At 53.2% G+C, this 20,847-nt stretch overlaps 1 protein-coding gene across 1 annotated transcript; it reads right to left on the minus strand.

Annotated features, from left to right (window-relative positions):
- Positions 1-46: 46 nt before the first annotated feature.
- GDAP1L1 (ganglioside induced differentiation associated protein 1 like 1) lies at positions 47-20,278 on the minus strand. Its single transcript, XM_040575566.1, is given in 6 exon segments — positions 47-8,920; positions 8,923-9,030; positions 11,556-11,670; positions 11,757-11,854; positions 17,521-17,713; positions 20,099-20,278. Coding segments are annotated over 6 exon segments (927 nt in total). The 3' UTR covers positions 47-8,687.
- Positions 20,279-20,847: the final 569 nt, after the last annotated feature.

A 20,847-nucleotide genomic window follows, 5' to 3' on the forward strand; every position in this document is an offset into this window, starting at 1 on the left:
GTTTCCCTGAACAATCCAGCCTTCCAGGTTTTTTGTTGTTGTTTTGTTTGTTTGTTTGTTTGTTTTCTGGCTGTTGAGATGTAGATTTATCAGTCACAGTCTGAGCACACGGTATTTGAATGGGGTTAATATGGCACAAATTCTCAAATGTATGGGGTTTAAAAAAAAAAAAGCCTGACAAATGCAAGATTTCTAATGTGTGCATGTTATGCCATGCAGCTGATTATTTAGACACCAACAGTTGCTCGTCATAGCAAAGTGAAAGCCTAATCCACTGAAATATATGGAAAAGTTCCCATGCACTGTAATACTCCTTAGGAGTTTGAAAGCCTTGGCCTACGTGTCTTTCTTAGTGCCCAGAGACCACGTGCCAAGTGTTAGTTAAGGTTTCCTTGTGCGCCAGGCCTCCTTTTTGTGCCTTTTAACTTTCTTTCAGTTAACTGGAAATCAAAGGTGCAGATTTTCTGTTTGCATATTTGCTGTTACCTTTACCTGACTTCCTCCACCCCACCCTTTTATCATTAAAATAACAGTGTGGAATCTCTTACAAATTTTCAGCCAAAGAAGAAACAGTGCTGTGAATAACTGGATTTGATTGCTTCTACCAGACTGTCAGATCCTTTCTTTCAACTATCAACAGTTACTGTTAATTTGTTTTAAAATTTTGGAGGAAAGTAACATAGTCTAAAGGTAAATGTTCACATTTGATAGTCGATTCCAGAAGAAAAACTATAATGTTTAGAAAGAGTTGGGTTTTGCTTTGTTTGGTTTGGTTGTTTTTTATTTGGTTGGTTTTTTACTTGCATTGAAGTTAGTTCAGAACAGTATTTCTCTGCTTCCACAGAGTTATATTTCCATGTTTGTAGAGTTACATAGGGAATTTTTCTCTGCAACATCTTACTGGCTTCTTACTTGTTTTAATATAAGTTTGATGTTTTTTTCATTGCATGTGATTAAGTCTAGCTTGTTTTCCGGGCTCTGTATCGCTGCTTTCACAAAAGTAGCATTTAGCCTGACTGATGCAGATGATGCTCGTGGTCTTGGTGCCTTAGAGGTCCTCCTCTGATGGGGCCACTAAAGAAGGGAGTCTCAACTAGAACACAGTGGGAGGTTTAAGTGGATTAGGATTCATTTCACTCTTCACTTGCCTGGGACTCATTCAACTGTTTGCATCATGGGAGGCGAGATCAGGCGAACAGGTAGGCTTGGGTCTTTTGTAAAATCCATCTGAACAGTTCAGACCACAAACGTATTTGAAACTGGGGGTTTGACTCTTCCTCAGTGTCTTTGTTGAAAGCAGACTTGTTCTGTAAATCACAGAATGGCTGAGGTTAGAAGGGACCTCTGAAGATCATCTAGTCCAAAATGCTTCACTGGTGCTAAATGGTATTCCTGGTTTGCCTTTTATTTTTGTGTGCACGCTGAAACTTAGGTCATGGAGCAGCCACAAGAATCGAATCCGGTTTTCTGTTTTGATGCACGGCAATTTGTGACAACGTGAGCAAGGCCCAGTTATGTGCTGTGGTGCACTTTAACTGAAAAACTCTAGGGGCTGCTGTGATATATTAAATGCCTTGGAAAATCAGCCTTTAGTTCTGAACACAAATATGCAGCCACTTTTCTTAGTAAAATAATACCCATTTTTCCACTGTAGCTTAAAGCCCATCCCTGCAGCTTCTCTGCAATCAGCCTTTTCCAGCTCTTTGCCTTTGATCAGCCCATATTTATCTCTGCTCACTCAAACCTGTTTCCTAGGATTATGTCTTTTCATAGCTTCATCTCACCTCCTGGGGTGCAGATTAGTAAAAAGCACCCCTTACCTCTGCTAAATGCATGCTTTCTCCCTTTATGTTGTCTTCCCCTCTTGTAAGTATTTTGTCAAAGCTTAAGACAAAGGTAATTGGTACTAGCAATAAAGGCTGTTGTGGCTCTGAACTCATAATTAACCATTGTTAAAAGGAGTTGGTCAGTCACTGTAATAGTGTTCACCTGGAAAAAAGCACACGCCTAACTTACTGAAGCAGGTGTACGTCTGATGTGCCTGAACTCCTGGAAGGAAAGGTCACTTGAAAGCACCACTCGATGTGTTAGTAGTTAGCTTTTTCTTTTTTCTTGGGGAGCAAGTACTGTGTTTTCTGCAGGGTAGTTTTACCCGGGTATTTAGCAGAAAATTACTAATTCACTTGAATGTGAGATGGGGACCTCAGTGCCTTAAGTATACAATGAGAATATAGAGGTGGCTAGTGGGAAAATGAGAAACGCAAACGACCACCAGGATGGAGCGCAATCCCTGAAATTTCAGGCAACTATGTAGTAACATTTAATCTGAAAGATTTTTTTTAATCCGCCTTCTGGCTGTCACAAAACAGGCAATGCCATGTGCTTTGTAACAATCTGAGCAAAGTTTTCTGTAAAGCTTTGGAACTGTAACATGGCACAAAAAATAAGCAGTATGAAGAGCTTTACTAGCTTTTCGGGAGAGTTGAATATTGAGGGAAAGGAGTACTCATAAAAATGTCCTTTCTTGGTCAGGCATCTCCTGAAGGTGTACCCAGTGGTTGGAGACCTGCAGTTGGGCGGCATGCCTCCCTAGTGGTGTAAGGCTGAATAAAGAAAAGCTTGGAATAAAAGTAAATATAAATGATTATTTTTTTTCTGTCTCATCTCTGAAGCCTTTTTCCATGTCCAGTCTAGATTCGTTTTGCAGTTTCAGATCATGCGTTCCCTCCATCATGCAATTTAATACATTTAATCTGTGGAAAACGATGTCCAAGCAACAGATAGGCATATCCTTGATGTAAACGTCAGCTCTATTCTGAAACCTCTTCCTGACTCCTGTGATGTTCCGCAGAGCGATGGGACTGGGGAGAGCTGCAGCGCCGAGAGGTCGCACGCAACGTGACTGCATCAGTGACAGGCGTAACGGATCGTGACTCAGTGCTGGAGAAAATGCAGCTAAATAGGTTGTGGCTCAAAATAGTTGACTGTGACAGAGAAATCCGTGCAGAACTAATTGAGAATATGATGCTATGCCCACAAAGCCTGTTAGGCTTATATCCAAGTGTGTGAACTGTACCCAAAGCCAGCAGGATTGTGCTGGTTCTGAATGGCATTGAGTCTGCACTGAGGATTTTCAGATGATGGAAACAAGCAACGATTTGAAATCTACTTGGTAGACTCAGTGAGTGTCATTCTAGGTCACAGCTTGGCTCAGCACCGTGCACCATTGCTCCAGCTTTGCTGTAGCCTGGCATTACCATTTCAGTCTTTAGGAGAATGGAAGTAGTAAAGGATTGAACATAAGAATGTATTTATTTCCCATTCATTGTCATGATTTGAAAGTTGAGAGACAAGTGAAATGATGCCAGGTAATTTTTGTTTGTTCAGTGGGAGAGTTTCTTCTTAGTTCAATTTTGCTGTTGTGTTTGTTTGTGGCCAGGAATCCTTTCTGTTGCTCTTCTCTAATGCTTGGCTCAGAGAACATGGCATGGAAAGAAATTGCATTTGGTCAACAAAAATAGAAGTGTTCTCGGAGGCTTGCAGTGGAGTGACATTACCTTGTGATGTAAACAGTACGTGTGAAACAGCTCTCAACTGTATAAAGTGGTTCTGTGCCAAGAAGTGCCTGCAACATTCAAACACACCCTCAAACCCAGTTACACGCAGTTCTGATTGCAAAGTAGCTTTATTTGGATAACTCCACTGCAGCTAAAAAGGATTTAGGTCACAGGAGAGATGAGGTGCTGTTAGGAAAGGGCTGAGACAGCAGGTAGCGAAAGCAGGGGGATGGACAGCGTTATTTTTCAAGAAAAGCTTTCTAGGTTGTCAGTTGGTCTGTGCTGTTAGGTGAGAGCTCTTTAGCAAGACTTCATCATCTTTTTTTTTTTTCTGCTCTTTCTCAGAAGGTGGAAATGGGAGGTGCTTTGTCTGCTGGTGCAGTTCCACAGCCCATGGGCTCCTGACAACGGAGATGTCCCTGTGAAAATACTCGTGTATCCCTATGCTGCAGACAGAGGAGTGAAATCAGGAAAATGCAGAAGAGAGAAAAGGGGTAGGATGGTGGAGAGGGGCGAAGAAAAGCGGAGCTGAAAGCAGATCGTTGTACAGAGAAGGACAAGGCAGAAAAACGCATTGTGAGCTCCCAAGGAGTGGGTGGAGGTTGACGCTTTGCTTATCGATACGATTTGATGTTGAAGTCATGTGGAAATAGAAATAATCTGCTTTGGCAGTGGCAGCTGCCCTCTGCGCGTACGGCCGTGGCCTGCAGCACGCGGCTCTCTGCAGTCTGCAGCCTCCGCTCCTGCTGCCTGCCTGCACCGCAGTGATAGACATCTGTGTGCTGACACAGCGATTGTTCGCCTGCATTATTTAGGGCTTGCGTGGAACTCTTTGTTTCCCTGAGGCATTTAAAGCAAGCTGTTTTCTCTCCGTTTAATCTTGCAGAGGAAAGCGTGTAAAATGGAAAATAAAAGGTAATGATAGTAAGTGTCACCTGGGCACATTAGGAAGTCAGCGTGACAGGGAGAAAAGGAAACTTATTTGTCATGAATGTGCTTTATCTGAGAATAAAAGTTCCTGTGGGTTTTGCTCCTGCTTAAAACCTTAAATTCAGTATTAGGGGTCTCAGACAAAAGCTTTTCTGTGAACAGTGAGGCCATGCTTTAGGAAATCCTTCAGGGGTATGGATAGGAATATTGCAGAACCAGCTTGGGTGGATTTGGCTTTGATCTTGATGTGAATGTCTCAAAACCCAGTATTGTCACGAGCTCTAATGTTTTCTGTTTGTCATTCTCAGGTGGGAAAGTCCCTTATTTGTTTCACAGCAGAAATGAAGTTTTCCCCTTGCTTGAAAGAGCACCTCTTACACCATCCCCTTCTCCTCATTAGCGAGAACACTGAAACTGCGGTTGTGTGGTAAGGATATTTTTCCATCCAGAAACACAGCAAGACTCAGCAATTAATTTCTTAGAGGGCCACAAGACTGTCATTAGGTAGTCTTAGCCCTTGATCTTGATTTCTTTGGCAACCTGTGACAGACAGGCTTAGGTTGTGTGCTCTGTCCTATGTCCTCTGCCAAGCTTTGTTTCCAAGTCCTTTATTCTGCATGGAGAAATCTTCCCCATCCCTTGACAAGAAGAGAAGGCTGCAAACTGTGGTCACAAGACTGACACATACATTTTGGTTTTCATAGTTGAGCATTTTGAGCAAAACCCATAGGAGTATAAAGACTTCAGAAACTGTAGGGTTATAAATCTGATCCCTGGGAGCCTCTTGAACAGGAGGCTTGGGAGGGAGGAGGAGGTTGTGTGGTACCCACAGCTCACTCAGTGTCATGAGGCTCCATCTCAGAGGTGTTCAGAAGGGCTCAGACTTGCCAAGTAGATGCTGATCTCAATAACAAGTCCAGCATTTCAGCATGCGTAAAGGTTTTTAAGGTCCTTAGGTGCCTAAAGGCATGGCTGCTCCTAAAAAACAGAAATTTCAATGGCTAAAAATTTGCTTGGGTAAGTAAGTGCGTGTAAGGTGAAGCTGTCCCTCAGTGCTGGACTGGGACTTGGCAAGTGGGAGGGAAGAAGGACCCTAAACGGGATTGGGTTAGATACTCAGGAGTGTGTGGTGCAGGATGATACAGCACAAGCCATTCCCTCTGTTGTCTTGTGCGGCTGAGCCAGCGCTTCAGGGCTAGCAGTTTGCTACAGAATTGGTCAGTAGTAAACTGTGAGGTATCCCAGGGCAGGCGTTTGTTCCAAACAGCATCTCTGAGTGCCTCACCTTCCAGCCTTACCCCTTGGGAGCTGCTGTTACCCCACACCTTGCTGAGAGCAAAGCATGAAGTCCTGGAGCGAGAAAACAGATGGTTGCTCTCGTTTCCACATTTCTGTGTACAGAAAGTACCTTGGGCAGGGAACATCGGGCCAGAGCCTGGCTTACGGTGCTGTAGGATGCGGCTCTCTGTTTTTAAATGGAACTAGAGGAGAAAAATTGATGAGGCTTAGATCAACTGGAGCGAAAGCAACTTTTTATTATGATAGCCTGTAATCACAACAGGGCTGCTTCATAGTAAGTATCTAATCTGGATCGATTGGGGTGGTGACATTCATCTCGTGGTTCACTTCAACATCAATCCAGCCCCTGCCTGTCACAGTAATTGTCTCTTATCGCTCTTGGAGATTGCTGTTCCCTGGAGCAAACTCCTGTTATTTTTCATTACCAAGGTCGGGAAACAAGGCTCAGCAACAGGGAGTGGCACCGTCTTCACCGATTTTTATTTTTCTTTTATTTGGTTCAAAACAAAGGCTCGTCAGTAAGTAGTACTAGCCAGCCTGCTACCCTATACAACACTCGTCACTACAGCATCTGTGGCTTTCCATCAAAGCATGAGACAACATAACAGACAGCTGTCACAGTTTGGTTTGAGCTGACCTGTGCCTTGTTCTGGCTGTTGGCTCTGCCTGACATTTCTTATAATAGCTGCATTATAACAGCGTGCTCCAAAACAAAACAAGCACCTACTTTCGCCAGTGGTTAGAGTTCTGATTTGTGATTCTAAATTTATTCTTTATTTCCTTTAAAAGGGAGGGGAGGGGCAGCAAAATAACAAACAGCAGTCTTGCTAAGAAGCTTTCTTCTGCCTCATTCTCAGGCTGAAAGCCTGGGAACTGTGGTAGTATTTGCTCTTGTTCTCTCTGGATTTCATGGCCTTGTTCCTCCATTACTATTCCTTTCCATATCTGGTGAGTATATTTCATTGGCTCTTAGCACCAGGGAATGCCTTTGTAGAACAACCGACAAAGGTAGAAGGATGAAATCATGGTAAAGAAGTAACAACTTTGGGGGAATTTAGTGTCACGGACGTGATGAACTAGGGGTCATCGTGTATGTTCTTACACCTTTCAGATTCAACAGAAGGGGTGACCTCAGGGGACCCCCTTGCTTCCCTCTTCAAAGAGAAGCAGAACAGCTATTTCTCCAGAAGTCATTAATGCCATGAAGCAAATAGGTAACTGTATTTGGGAGGACATCTGAACAGCCTTAGCTGCAGGTGCCTGCTGTGCGTGCACAGGTGGTGGATTTGGGTTATCACACACCGAGAGTTTGTCCGTAATCACTGGGAGGTAACAGGGGTAACTGCTATTGCAGCTGCACAGGTTGTATTCCAGAGGTATGCCACCAGCCCATACTCATTGCAAACACCGCATACATTAGAGCATTTTACATTTGTGTAATCCCTATGTGCTCAACCCTTGTAACTCCTGCTCAGTATTCACACTTCCATGACTGCCAGGTTGTACTGAGAACCAAAGCTCCTGGGAAATCCTGCAGCTTTCCAAGCCATAAAGATCATTTTTGAGTTGGAGGCAATGAAACTCATATTGCTTCAGCCACAGTCGGCATGAGTTCCCAAGCCGAGAGAGGCAGCGTGGCTCGGCAGGGATCACCAGAGCGCACTGCAAACCAGCCAGCGGAGGTCCTAGCAGGCTGGGCGCCTACAGAAATGTGCGCTTTGGAAGAGGAATATGCATTGTTTCCATGCGAGTTTTATACCAGTACAGCTCAAAAGAAAAAGCACAAACCACCTGCAACGTGCCTCTGGACATGGGCACGCTTTGAAATTAGACTAGGAGTTTGTTGAACACATTTAGGAATGGGAAGCAGTTACTCCTCCCATACGGTTTATTGAGGATCTCAGTTTCAAAGCACGAGTAGCAGTGAGGCCCGTTATTCTTTCCAACATGCAAAAGGCACAAGAAAGTCATAAACGTGATTCTGTGCAAAGTGTCTCTAAGAAAACACACAGCGAGGAGATGAAAAGAGCCCCCAATGGAAGAGAAGGCCAAAGTTTCTTCAGAAAAGTCCTGACAGTTCGGGAAAACGGTAGTACTTTTTCAGAGTCCAGGTATGCTTGGGCGGTGAGAGATGCTTTGTAAATCCACAAAAGAAAACTCAAGACTGAGCCAAAAGGCTAAAACAATAATTCCCTCGTGTGTCAAAATTCAGGGTGGAAGTCAAAACGATTTATCTCAGGAGGAAAGTGTGGCAGTTGAAGACAGACATGAAATTCTTTTCTAAAAAAAAGCCCACCAAAACCAGACATAGAAAGTGGATAGATGCTAAGAGTAGCTCAATAAAAAATATTCTTTTTAAGGAAAACAATTTAAAAAATGGGAAATTGAAGAATGCAAATCCATCTTGACCGTGACCAGCTACTGCACCCTGCTCCTAGGAAAGCCTCCGAGCACGACAGAATGGCTTCTAGAAGAAAAAAGTCCCCACTAGTTACACGTGTGAAATGTGGCCGGTGAACACTTCGGAAACAGACATCGAGGACCGAGTATCCGAGTCCCATGGTTCAACCTGGGAAACTTCTCGGGGTTCCTGTCTCTCCCAGTGGAGCTGGCCTGCACTGGCGGCACTTCCCGGTGGGCACGGGGAGCCCGGTGACCCCCTGAGGCTCTCGCTGGCGTTGAATACTTAACCCTAAAAAAGGCATTTACAAGTTGATGCTTTTGTTGTTGTTGTTGTTGTCTTATTTCCTTGCAGTATACTTTTCTACTTCTAGACTATGGAATGTTACATTAAACAATATAATTAGTCATACCTTGCTTCAAATTTCATTACAGTTACTGAGGCTTCATCATAATTTCACACAGCACAGAGACACCAAACTAAACACCAAGCAGCCAGCATTAGATGTATTTTTTCTTTAAGTACCAATAAGCAAAATATCCCATTCCCCCCAGCGATCCCATCAGGAAGGAGGCTCCGAAGAAGGAGGGAGGTTTCCGCTTGACCAGCCGGAAGGCGTTGGGTACCACCGCTGAGAGGAGCGTGGTGTGTATGTCTCCCAAGACTTTCCTGAAGGCAAAGCGTTTCTGTATCCTGTCGAAGAAGGACTGTAGGTTAGGTCTGCTGCCGTCTTCCAGTATTTCTTAGAGAGTCCTAGAAACTTGAGGCGATGCAGGGTAGCTCCTAACAAGACGTCGGCCAAAGTGAAGACACAGCCACAGAGCCAAAGCTCACACTTCTGCCCTGGAGAAAGAAGTGACAGAGGTAGGATGAGAATAGATCCTTGGGTTGGGCACTTAGAGGCTTGGTCAAAGCTCCATGGAAGGAATAGGATTTGGATTAGACTCCCAATGCTTTTCTCAGCTCTCTGATGTCCCCAAAGACCAAACCCTATCTATTGGGCTGATCATTATATATATATTATATGTATATGATCATTTATATATATATTTTATCATTTATAACCCGTATGAAGATACAAATCACTCTCTGTGAAATGGCATTTTGTGGTGCAGCAAGCACTTCTGCTGTTAGTGCTCGGGGAGCGTTTGTCCTTGGCTGCCGCTGGGCTGTTTGAGGGGTGGCATGGTAACACGTCCTATTTTAGGGATGTGAGAAATCCTTGGGAATCAAAACCATTTTGCTGGCCCAGCCTGGCTGCTCTCTCTGCGTGCTGTCACAGAGGTCCTGCCTCTGTCCCCCCCTCCAGCTCTGGGCCCCTGCTCGGGGCCACCAAATTTGTGCCGAGAGCTGGGTTTTGTGGGGAGGGCAGAGTTGGGTGTGAGGGCTGGCCGGGAGGGAAGATACCACAGTGCTGATGGCCCCTGATAATGGTGACCCTGGAAATAACCTCACGTGGGATATGTCCAGGAATAAAACAGGCTGGAAGAAGCAGGCTGGGGTCAGGGTAGTGTTACACACACCCCTAGTGCCCTTTTGGGCACACCCCAAAACTCTGGGGTGTGCTGGGGAGGGGAGGCTGGGAGCTGCCTGTGCTGGCAATGGGGAGAGGCATCTCTGCTCTGCTCCCCCATTAAAACTCCTAGTTTGCATCAAATCCTTAATTTTGAGACTTTCCGCTGCTCTGTGTGAGGCTCTGCCCTACAGGTGGGGTGGAAAGCCGGCGTGATGCCCCTTTGAAATTGGGGGAAGGTGGGAGAGGCCCCCACTGCATCCTGCGTGGGCCCTGCTGAAGCTGGGCTGGCTGCGGGGCCAGGCAAGGGAATTACTGGTAATTAGCAGGCCTCGTTTGTACCCGCTTGGCAGCCTGCCTAATCCTGCCAGAGGCACAGCCCGAGTGGACAGATTGCCTGTGCCTAATTAGTCAGTAAATATTTTGGTGGCTAATAAAGTGTGGGGTGCTGCAGCTGGAGCCTGCTGGGTGCTGCTGGGCCCCAAGAGACGCTGCGAGGTGAGGGGTTGGTGCTGGGGCCTGCCTTGCTCCTCAGCACCCCTGAGGTGTGCTGGGGTTTGGGGGCAAAAGCAGCTCCTGGCACCTCTGAGGGCAGGTAATGAGGTGAATTCAGCTGGCCTCTCCTCTTGGATCTGCTAACGAGGGGCTTCGTTGGACGCAATTAGGCCAACATGCCTCGGAGCTTCCAGCACGTCCCCAGCCTCGGGCTTTGTAGGGCCTCGAGGTCCCCTCAGCCACCCCGTGTGACGCACGGCTCCCCAAGTGGGGGCAGCTGTGGGGTCACCCCTTCATTAGCACGTCTGGGCTGCATCCCTGGCACCTCCATGTGTCCTGGGGATGGGGTCAGGAGCCCTGCTCAAGTAGGACTGGGGGAACATGGAGTGGCAGCAGGACAAGTAACGCCCAGCTGTGCCAGGGCATCGGGGGGGGGGGGGGGGGGGGGGGCTCTCAGCGGCTCTCAGCAGTGCTGTTTGATGTTGGGGCTGGCTGGAGTGGCTCCATCCCACCTGCTGCTCTTACGTGGGCTCTGCGCAGCTCACACCTCTCCAGGACCCCTCAAGGGCCCCCAGGTTTCCCTGCCCTCGTGCAGCAGGTCAGAAGTGGCAGTGCTGGGAGCTGGGCACTCGGTGCCCTGTGTGTGCCATGGGTGCACACCAGCACCCAGGGGCTGAGGACTATGTCCCTGCTCCTGGGCTTTCAGCAACCCGTGCTCCTCATGGCACAACAGCCGGGACCGGCCTGGTCTTTCCAGAGTTGGGCAACCACCGCTGAGTCACGCAGGGCCCGCAGAGCCACGGCCTGCAGAGTCACAGCGCTGGCCCACTCTGACTTGTCACTGCTGGCAGTTCAGGTGGCTGAGCCCTGGTTGTTCAGCCAGCGCATCCTTTCACCACCTGCCGCTGAGCTTTGGGCTGGTTTCTCAGACTCACCGTGATGACAGCACCCCTGGGGATAGAGGGAGCCAGGAGGGCGAGAGGACTTGGTGGTGGCATACGTCTGTTGGTGACACACAGTGGCACAGGTACCAATTCCTCCTGTGCTGATGGAGGTGATGGGAGCAAAGCAAAGGAACGAGGGACCGGCAGGATTAGTGTCTGGTTGGTGGGTCACTGGTGGCCCTTTGCTGGGGATGTGCCACCACGCTGCAGTGACCTTGGAGCTCCTGCAAAGCGGTGTGAGGACAGAGGAGCTGCCTGTCCCCTGCAGCAAGCAAGGCGTGTGGACTCCCGGAGCAGCCCCTGCCCCATCCATACAACCTACATGGAGCTCAGGGTGGGCTTTCACTGGGTGCGAAGCCATCAGCCCTCCCAAAATCACGCCTGGGCTGAAAACCACCCCATGCAGGCAGCCCTACCTTGGTACTCCAGCTTCCTCTTCTCCAGCTCGGCCTCGATCTGGTCCAGCACCATTCCCAGCTCACCGAGGATTTTCTTCAAGTAGTTCACGTTGTCGTGCTCCAGGATCTTGGCCTGGGTGAAGAGCCGTGGTGAGGGTGGGAGACGGATGGCCGGCCAGCCATGCGTCCCTGCAGCCCCACCGCCTCTGAGCGGCTTACCATGAGCTTCTTCTGCTTGGAGAGGTACGGCTCCGTCAGCGGTGGCTCCTCCTCATGGTCCAGCTTCATCAGCTCCGTGCTGGCGTTAGCCAAGTGTCCTGGAGGGAGACACAAAGAGGGGCTGCGGGGGTGTTTCCTCCCCACCGAGAGGTGCTGGCTGTGTTTGGCAGGGGCAGGATGAGCTGGGGCAGACAGGAGCTGAGGCCTTGGAGCTTTCCCTGGTGAGCTGCAGCTCTCAGATTTTTACAGCAAGAAAGTGGCGTGTTGGTGAGCTCAGCAGGCTGAAGGTGCAGTTTTGGAGTTATCCTGTCCTGCAGGTGAGCCTGGAGGCAGCTGAGCTCCCTTTCAAAGAGCTTAATTAAGGGGGATTGCAAGCACATCCAGCTGTTTTGTTTGGAGAAAAAAAAAAAAAAAAAGAGACTTTTGATGCATTAAATGGCTTTGAAGTGCTGTTCCTCTTGCTAAAAATGAAAAAAGAAAAGGACCAGCACGAACGGCTCCCTCTGGGCCGCTTTCCCTGGCTCTGCTGGGAGCAGGGTGGCTCAGCCCTTGCTGGGAGTGTTGCATGGGGCAAAACCAGGCAGAAAACTGGTGCCTGCCCCAAAGGCGTGGCAGAGAGGCATCAAAAACAGGGGAGAGGAGTCAGATTTAAGCAGCGTAGCTGATGTTCGGTTCAGCCTGGCTCAGTTTGCCAGCCCTTTCCAACAGCGAAGCTCTGTGCCAGATGGAGCAAATTCAGACCTCAGTTCCCCCGCAGGTCCCAGGCTGCTGCTGGGGTCTGGGCTGGCAGCAGGGACCAGGTTCTGGTTTGTCGCAAGAGCTGGCAATTGCCTAACGCCAGCAGATGTGTTCACACCAGCCTGAAACCACGCAGACTGTGCCTGTTGCAAGAGCTCCTTGCACAGAGCAGCCTCTTCTCCTCTGTGCAATGCACAGGCAGAGGGATTTGGTAGGAAAAGACACGGAGAGGGGAGGAGGTGATAGAACTCCACTAATGGGGTTTCCCAGTTCGTCTGCTCTGCACCTTCTGCCATTGCCAGCCCAGGTTTGCCCCTGCCCAGAGCGGAGGCTCTGGGGAGCCAAGCTGGCTGTTTTATTTTTTTGTTAGCATGGGTCTGACCTCCAAGGCTGCCGTCACCACAGGTGTCCCTGCCCCAGCAGAGGGGTCCCTGGGCTCAGCTCTGTGCATCCCCCAGCCCAGGTACAGCGCTTGCCGTCCTGAGCTGTGCCTCACCCCACTGCCACAATGGAGCAGGAGAGGGACTGAAAGGAGGGCACGAGGCTGTGCCTGGGCTGGCAGCAGAGCAGCGGCTGTGCTGCCTGATTTACAGCCCCCATGGCTTGCATCAGGTGTGTTTGCTGCCTTTGCAAGTCATCCCGGAGCTGCTGGATGATTTCCCAAGGGAAAACTCGGCATTTCACTGCTGCAGTGAATTTGCATCCCGGCAGCATCACCTGCTCCTGCCCTGCGCCCCCCGCTGCCCACCCAGCGAGGCCGAGCACTGCTCTCCCCAGTGCACCTCTGGCGCTGCTGCCATCGGCAGGGGGTGGCAGCGCCGTCACCACCCTCCCCTCTTCCAGTTCCTGCCACGTCCTTCCCAGCAGATCGAGCCTCTGGGCTGGGATCTCCTGGGCAGCCACCCCGTGTCCGTGTGTGTGCAGAGCAGCAGGGAGAGGTACGGGGCTGAGCGTGTTTTAACTGCTAAAGCTGCCTTTGGAATTGCATAGCCCCATCTCCAGCCAGTGCTGCCAGGAGGGGTACTGCAGGGGATGCCAGCAGCAGGCTCTTTGCTGCCCCGGAATGGGGAAATTCCCCATTTTCCCCAGGAGACTGTAGCAGCCACAGGGAAAGATGCCTTTTGTTCCCCCGGGGTGCTCTCCAAGCCTCTCAGCCGTCTTTCCTTGGCTGGTAACTCGCAGAGAGCCCGAATATCACCCAGCTTTAGTTCCCCTGCCCCTCTTGGGAGAGCCAGGCACTTCCCCAGCCCCGTGGGGCTGCCAAGCCATCCCCTGGGGCCGTCAAGGGCAGCGCCACAGGGAGGAAGGGCACCCCCAGCACCAGGGCACCTGAACTGCCCAGCCATCGCACAGCCCCTCCTTTGTGACGGTTTGGGAAAAACGCCACCAGCCAGGAGCTCTGGAAGGCGAGATATTTTGAAACATCTTGGCAGGCCCTGGGCAGCGCGGTGAGTCAGGCGGGGAGCGTGAAGCAATGCAGCAGCACGCTCTGGGGAGGGGACCGGGCTCTGCACGACGCCTTTATCAGAGGCATGAGTTCAGCCTGGTGTTCAGGTCCCTCTTGTGGGAGGTAAAACGTGACTTCGTTATGGGAGCTGCCTGGGGCTGGAGTGTGCCGGAGGGCAGAGATGCGGGCAGGACGGTGTCATCCAGACAAAGTCACTTTTCTGGAGAGGGACTCTTCAGGAGCGAGCCCTGCTGCTGAGTTATATTAAGCATCGTCAATGTTTCATGAGTGCTTGGAGGCTGCGTGCTGTCTGGTGCCAATTCATCCACCCTCTGCAATTCAACCTCGCTGTGCTCCCCCACCTGTCCCCTTGGAGTTACCGGAGGGAAGAGGGGGAGCAGGAAGGGAGCACCCCAAAAAGAGCTGCACAATTGTGCGCTGAGTGTGGCGATGGCACCGCTGCGGAGGGAGGCAGCTGGGCAGCCGGTGCCCTGGGGGAACCCTCGGGAGAGGGCAGATGGGGGGCACCCCAGGGCCAGGAAGCCACCCCAGGGCACCCGCAGCTCCCCAGCAGCTTTGCTTTGCCATTTTCCCTGCCTTGCCTGAAGGAAGGGCCGCGGTGCCGTCCCGCCGGCTCCCTGCCCCAGAGGCGACTTACTGCGGATCTCAGCGGTCGCGTACTTTGGGATCATGGAGTCGGTGGTGAGCTCGGGGTGCAGGATGCAGCCGTGCGTGTAGGCGTCCATGGGCAGCGAGTCCAGCAGCTCCCGGTACTGCAGCACCCGCGAGTGCAGCGGGTCCCGGGCTCGGGGATCAGCTGGGGACGTTGTCTGAAAGGGGCAAACGGGAAAGGCGTTAGCAGGGCTGGGGCTCGGGCACTCAGCAGGGGCCCGTTAGCCCACACTGGAGCACTGTGTGCAGTCCTCTGGTTTCACAGCTCCAGCAGGGGAACGAAACATTCCCCTTCTGCAGAAAGGAGCTCAGACCTGCGGTCCGAGGCTGGGTCCCCTCGGTTATGCGCTCTACACCAGTGCAATGAGGTACCTCGGTTTTTTGAGTTTGCTTGAAAATCCCATTCAATATGGGTAATGAGGGTGACAGAGCAAGGAGCCAAGCACCTCTCCCCTCAACTCTCATCCAGTGCCGAAACCAAAGGAGCATCCCTCGTCCCGGCAGCTGTGCGCATCCTCGGCTTGTTGTGCTTTGTTCACTCTCACTGCATGGCAGTTTGTATCGTGCTCCTTTATTTCATTCACAGCTCAAAATGCGCAGCAGATGTCACCAGGAGGAGGGAACCATTCCTGTTGTCTCCTCCAAGAATATCAGGCCCGTTTCTTTACGGGATCGTAAAAGTTTATGGCTTTTGCAGATAGCTAACAGGGAGTGAGCAGATTTACTGCTGGGACTCAGCAGGCCGGGCTGTCCGTGTGCTGCCTGCCTGCCTCTGGGGCTGAGCGAAGGGTGCAGCAGCAGACGGACTTCTGCAGATGTGGCCGATGCTGCTCCCTAATTAAGGACCCGAAATAATAATTCTGGCACTGCCGGTGGTGGGAGCAAGGCAGTGGCACAGGTTGGCCCAGCAGGAACGGAGAGCAGAAGTTTTGGCAGCCCGGGTATTGCAAACCTTCCGACACCTCTGACAGGGGGAGCTGGGTGGAGGGTTGGATGCGGACCCCCCGGCGCACAGCAAGGGGAGGTAACGGCAAGAGCAGAGGCACCTGATGCCCCCCCAGCTCTCTTTGAAGCAAGCACACGTTGCTGCCTGCACTCCAGCTCTACAACTTGGGACTTTCCACCTGAGAAATGCACCCGGCTGAATGAAACGGTGACAACCAACCTACAGCCTGCGAGCTCCCTCCTCGTGGTGCATGGCCAGCGCCCGACGGGCTGGTGCCAGGGCTGGAAACCAGCGTGCCCAGCACCACGGCCCCGTCCAGCAGCTGGAGGGAGCGACCACGATGAAATACGAGCTGCTGGCTGCCAGCCCCCGTCCTTCACCATCCTTTCGGGGGGACGGCGTTTGTTCTGCCTCTGCACACTGCAGCCCATCTGGGCGGTGTGGGTGCTGCGGCCTGTGGCCAGCAGCCGACGGTCCATACAAAGGAGGCCCAAAAAAGGAAAAATGTTGCTTATCGCGCTGCCCTTTAATGGTAGCTCAGCATAACTAGCAGAAAACACTTCCAGTCCTGGAAACAAAGCTCTGCGACTGCTCCTTCTACTACGGGCATTCCCAAGCCCTGCGCATTGCTGCGAGGTGGGCGATGCCTCCACAGACCACCGCAGTGCCATCCTGGTGGTGCTTTTCGTGGTTAATGTTGGGTGGGCCATGGCTCCAGAGCAGGTGGTGCGGAAGGAGATGATGGCCCTGGGCCAACCTTCCTCTCCCCAGGTGCTCCCCACATCATGCTTCTCAGCGGAAAGGTAAGAAAATTCACCTGGCTGGAAGAGCTCAAGGGCAGGAGTTTCCCCGGAGCAGCGGGGAGGGAACACCGCGTTCCTCCGTGGCAGCAAAGCACAAGTGACAGTGGAAAGATTTTTGTTGCCATCTCCTGAAGAAAAATACTTGCCGTGTTTTGGAGGGTGAAGGAAGAGGCAGGAGCAGTCTCCCTAGTACCTGTGCTGGCTCTCAGCTGCTGCTGCGGGGGGATATTGCTGCTTGTCCCCCCCAAAAAGAGCACAACATCCCCTGGCAGAGCCACAAATCCCCACTGCGCTCAGAGCTGTTCCCTGCCGCCGGCGTTAGCCGCTGTCCCTCCCCTGCGGGGACAGCGTGCTGCCAGCATATGCCTCGTCACCTGCTCCTCGCAGCGCCCGGGTGACGGCACCGAGCAGTGTGGGGACTGTGGCCCCACGGGGCGATGAACCTCGGGGCCCCCAGGGTGTGGGGCTGCCCCGTCCTGGGAGCTGCTGCTGGCGAGGGCTCCCCCATGGGATTTGGGGTGTCCGTCCGTCTGTCCCCACGGCGGGGAAGCGCCCTGCCTGTGCTGAGCACCACGGCGGCGAGGCCGGGAGAGGACAGCAGCTGAGGCTGGCAAGGCGCGCTTCCTGGGGGAGCTATTTTGAGATGGTTTTGATGTCTCTGTCGCAAGGGTGATGGATGCTGGGGCGAGCGTCGTGATGCCGCAGCCAAAGCTCCCTGCTCGGCTTTGAAGTCCCCCCGGCCGAGCGTCCCAGCTGGGGAAATGAGGGTGAAGGGACTCGAGGCGCTGCTTGCCACGCAGCACCGCTCAGCACCCCGGGGTCAGCCGGGCACTGCCTGCAGCCCTGCCCCAGGGGGACACAAGGGCTCCCCCTTCCCAGTCCCCTCCTCTGGATCCGTGTCACATCACCTCATGGTCCCTAGCACTGCTCCCTTTGTTTGACCTCACTAGGGCCATTTTCCCCGCACCCTGTGAGACCTCAAGGATATTTTTCATAGGAAAACGTGAAAGCGTTGGGAGGGCTGGTTGGTCACTGCTCTTTTTGGGGACAGCTGAAACTTTGCAGGGAGAAACGGCTGCATCCAGCCAACAGCATCTCACTCAGCCCTAAATTTCCTCTGCGATGCAGCTTGGCCACGCGGCTCTGCCCCCCCCTTACCTCCCGTGAAGTTCTTCTCCATGTAGTCGATGATCTGGTTGTAGTCGCTGATGATGTTGTCCCTGTGGATGATGACGGGCACCTCCTCCCCCAGGTTGAGCCGCATGAACCAGGGCTCCTTGTGCTCCAGCAGGGGCATGCTGACGTCCCGCTCCTCGCAGGGCAGCCCCTTCTCCGCGATGACCAGCCGCACCTGCAGCGGGGGACGGGGGGGGAACGGGCCCGAGCTGGCCCCAAAAGTGCTCCGAGGCCACGGGGCACGCATCGCCCCGCGGGTCCCTCGCCCACCGGCACAGCACCGTGCTGTCACGCGTGCACCTCGCTCCCTCTGCAAGGAGCCAAGGTGGCAGGGTGAGGGTTTCCCTTGCTGGTAATGGATGGAAATATCATGAGGGAGACCCGCAGCCACCCAGGATTTTGCAGAATTTGTCACTTCTGTGTGGCTGGCGGCCTGCATGACACACAGATGAAGTTAGGGATGGGAGCCTGGGGGCTGGAAGCCCGGCCCTCGGCCTCAGGTGGAGTCGGGCAGAGGCGGCATTTCCCCAGCTGGGGGGGATCTGCGATGGGGCTGTGGATCCCAGCTGGGCAGAGCACCGGCACGCACCCAGAGAGGAAGAAGAGGAGGAGGAGGTGGCGGTGGCTGCAGCAGTGCTACACCTTGTGCCCAGGGCATGCTTCGGCCCGCCTGGAGGAAACCTGGATGGAAATTCAGGTATGCCCTGCTCTCGGGGTCAGGCTCTGGCTTTGCTGGGCGCGTTTTGGAAAAAGGCTCTGTTTTGTGGAGGGTTTCAGGCAGTTGTTGTACTCCAGGAAGCCCTGGGAGCAAGGAGAGCCCTGCTGTGTGTTTTCTCCTCCTCCCTGCTGGAGCCCTACCCTGCCTCTTAGTCTCTTGGGTGTTCCCCCTGCCGCAGCCCCACGGGGACATTGCCCACCCCCTGCACCCCTTTGTGCCTCCCGTGCCATGGCATTTGGTCTCCCTGCTCTCTGCTCCTCTCCTCCTTTCCTGTAAGGCCGCCTCTGAGGCGGCCCTGGCCCATTGTACAGACGGGAACGCTGAGCCCAGCTGGGGGAGGGAGCCGGGGGCAGGGCTGGGTGTAGGAATCGGGTCCCTGCTGGGCTCTGGGGGTGCTGTGCACAGCTCAGCATCCTCTTCTGAGAGCCTGGCTGCTCTTTTCTGTGCTCGGGGTGTTGTTGAATGTGCACTCAAGATCTCAATTTGAGCTGACCATTGTTGAACCAAGTATGTCAGACAGGCCAAAACACCCCGCAGGGATGTCAGAGAGCCATGTTTCACAGAACTGCTGAATGAAGGCAAATCACTTGTTTTCCTCCAACCAGCAGCGGCAGCTAAAAATACATCTTAACAAATAAAAGCATTTCTATGAGCACTTCAAAGTTCCTGGGGAATTAGCCATTAATTATTTATGGGGCTGACAAATTAATTTTTTTTTTCCTTTAAAGTCAGGCAAGGAAAAGCCTGCTTCCCTCAATAGGAAATTGCTCCCAGCGTTTTCCTCCCACCCGAGGGACAAACCCCGGCTGGGGCCACCCCAGGTGCCCCCTTGGGCTCCTGCTGTTGCCCCATTCCCTTTTGCCATCGGGGCCTGCGAGCAGGGCCGGCAGGGACCAGGCAGGGGCAGCGCAGGTGCCAGGGTTCCTGGGGGTGTCTGTGCCCCAAGGAGGGGTCCCAGCTGCTGGAGGCTGTGTCAGCAACAAGAAAAAAATAAATAAAAGACCCCCACTGCCTGCTGCAGCCCAGAGAGCATCCCCTTGCTGGTGCAGATCTGGATCAGCACGCTGGGGCTGAGCGTGTGTGGCTGCCCTGCTGCATCGGGCGCCTACGGGCCCGTGGTACGCACGAGCAGATGGGGATGTCCCCACTGTGGGGCTCGAGTGGGCCCCATGGGTGCCCCCCAGGCCCCATGGGTGCCCCCCAGGCCCCCCGAATAGCTCACTGCCCTTCTGGTGTCAATGGCACGGGAATGACAGAGGGGCCAGCAGGAGGTCAGGTTTGTTACGCCGCTGCTGCGCTGCAAAAAGAGCGTTTGCCACCACCCAGAAAATGGGATTTCTGGCTGTCTGCCCCCCCGATGCCTTGCATAGAGCCAGGGTGCTTCAGGACAGGGATTTCCAGGGTGCTGCCGCAGTGCCAGGGCAAAGCGTTCCCGGCACAGGGCCGTGTCCCGGGGTCGCTCCCTGCTCCGGGAGGCGCGGGGGTCCCGCAGCCCCTCAGCTGCAGGGTGGTCCTGGGCTCAGCCTTTGTCTGCACGCCTCGCCACATGAGAGAGGGGCCGGGAGCGAGTACAAAGCAGAGGCGTCTCCCGCTGCAAAGCCTGGTGTCAGAGCCAAAGCAGGATTTGGCTGACCCCCCCCCACCAACATCCCCTCCCCAGGGAGATGCTGTTGAAACACAGAAATGCGGGTACAAAAGAGCTGACCGGGCACACGCCGCTCCCCTTGCCAGCCTGGGGAATAGCTGCTGGCTCTCCCCCGAGGCGAGCCCTCCTCCCGAGGCAAGGGTAAGCCCTGGATGCTGGAGGTGATTCTTCCCCGAGAACCCGGCCGAGCGCTTTACCTTTTGGGAGCTGAAGGACTGGGTCCAGTGGTACAAAACCAGCCTGTCCTGGGCTTTGAGAGCGGGATCTGTCGGATCCTGATTTTCCTCCCCCTCCTTGCCTTTCCCCGCGTCGTTCTCCAGAGCCGAGATGGGCCACCAGCTGCAGTTGGTGGGAGTGACATTATTGGGAGTCGCCATGACAGCCTGCGAGCGGAGGGGGACGATGGAGGAGCCGCGCTAGCCCAGCATCACATGGGCTCCCGCGAGCAGCATCACTCCCGGGGCAGCTCCATCTCCCTGCGCCCCGGCGGGCACGGCGTGGGCACGGCGTTGGCGCGGGTGGACGCGCAGCCCCGTGGCTCCTGGCCACGCTCCCCGGGGAGCGGGCACGCTCGCAGCATCGCTGCGAGAGGCGAGGCGGCGCCGGGGGGGTCCCCGCTGCACGCCTGCTGGCTCAGCGATCCGGGGCGGCTCCGAGCCTCGATGTTTTCCAGCAGGGGTTAAAGGGTTTTCGCTGTCGTAGGTACGGCTGATGGGTGATAAATGGCTACAGCTGTGGATGCCGGCTTTAAAATGTCCAGCGGGCGTCTCGCCTGCCTTACAGCCTTGAATGAAAAGCAGCAGCAATGGCTCTTTATGGATTTTCAGTGATTTTTTGGAGAGCACAGGTCAATTCCTGCCTAACGGGTGTCGTTAGGGGCCATTTCACAATTAGCAAGGGGGGGCGAAACCGCACGGCAGCGGGGTTTGTGCACTCGGGAAGCCGC

This window comes from Cygnus olor, chromosome 16 (assembly GCF_009769625.2).
Source record: "Cygnus olor isolate bCygOlo1 chromosome 16, bCygOlo1.pri.v2, whole genome shotgun sequence".
In the NCBI taxonomy this organism is placed as follows: Eukaryota; Metazoa; Chordata; class Aves; order Anseriformes; family Anatidae; genus Cygnus; species Cygnus olor.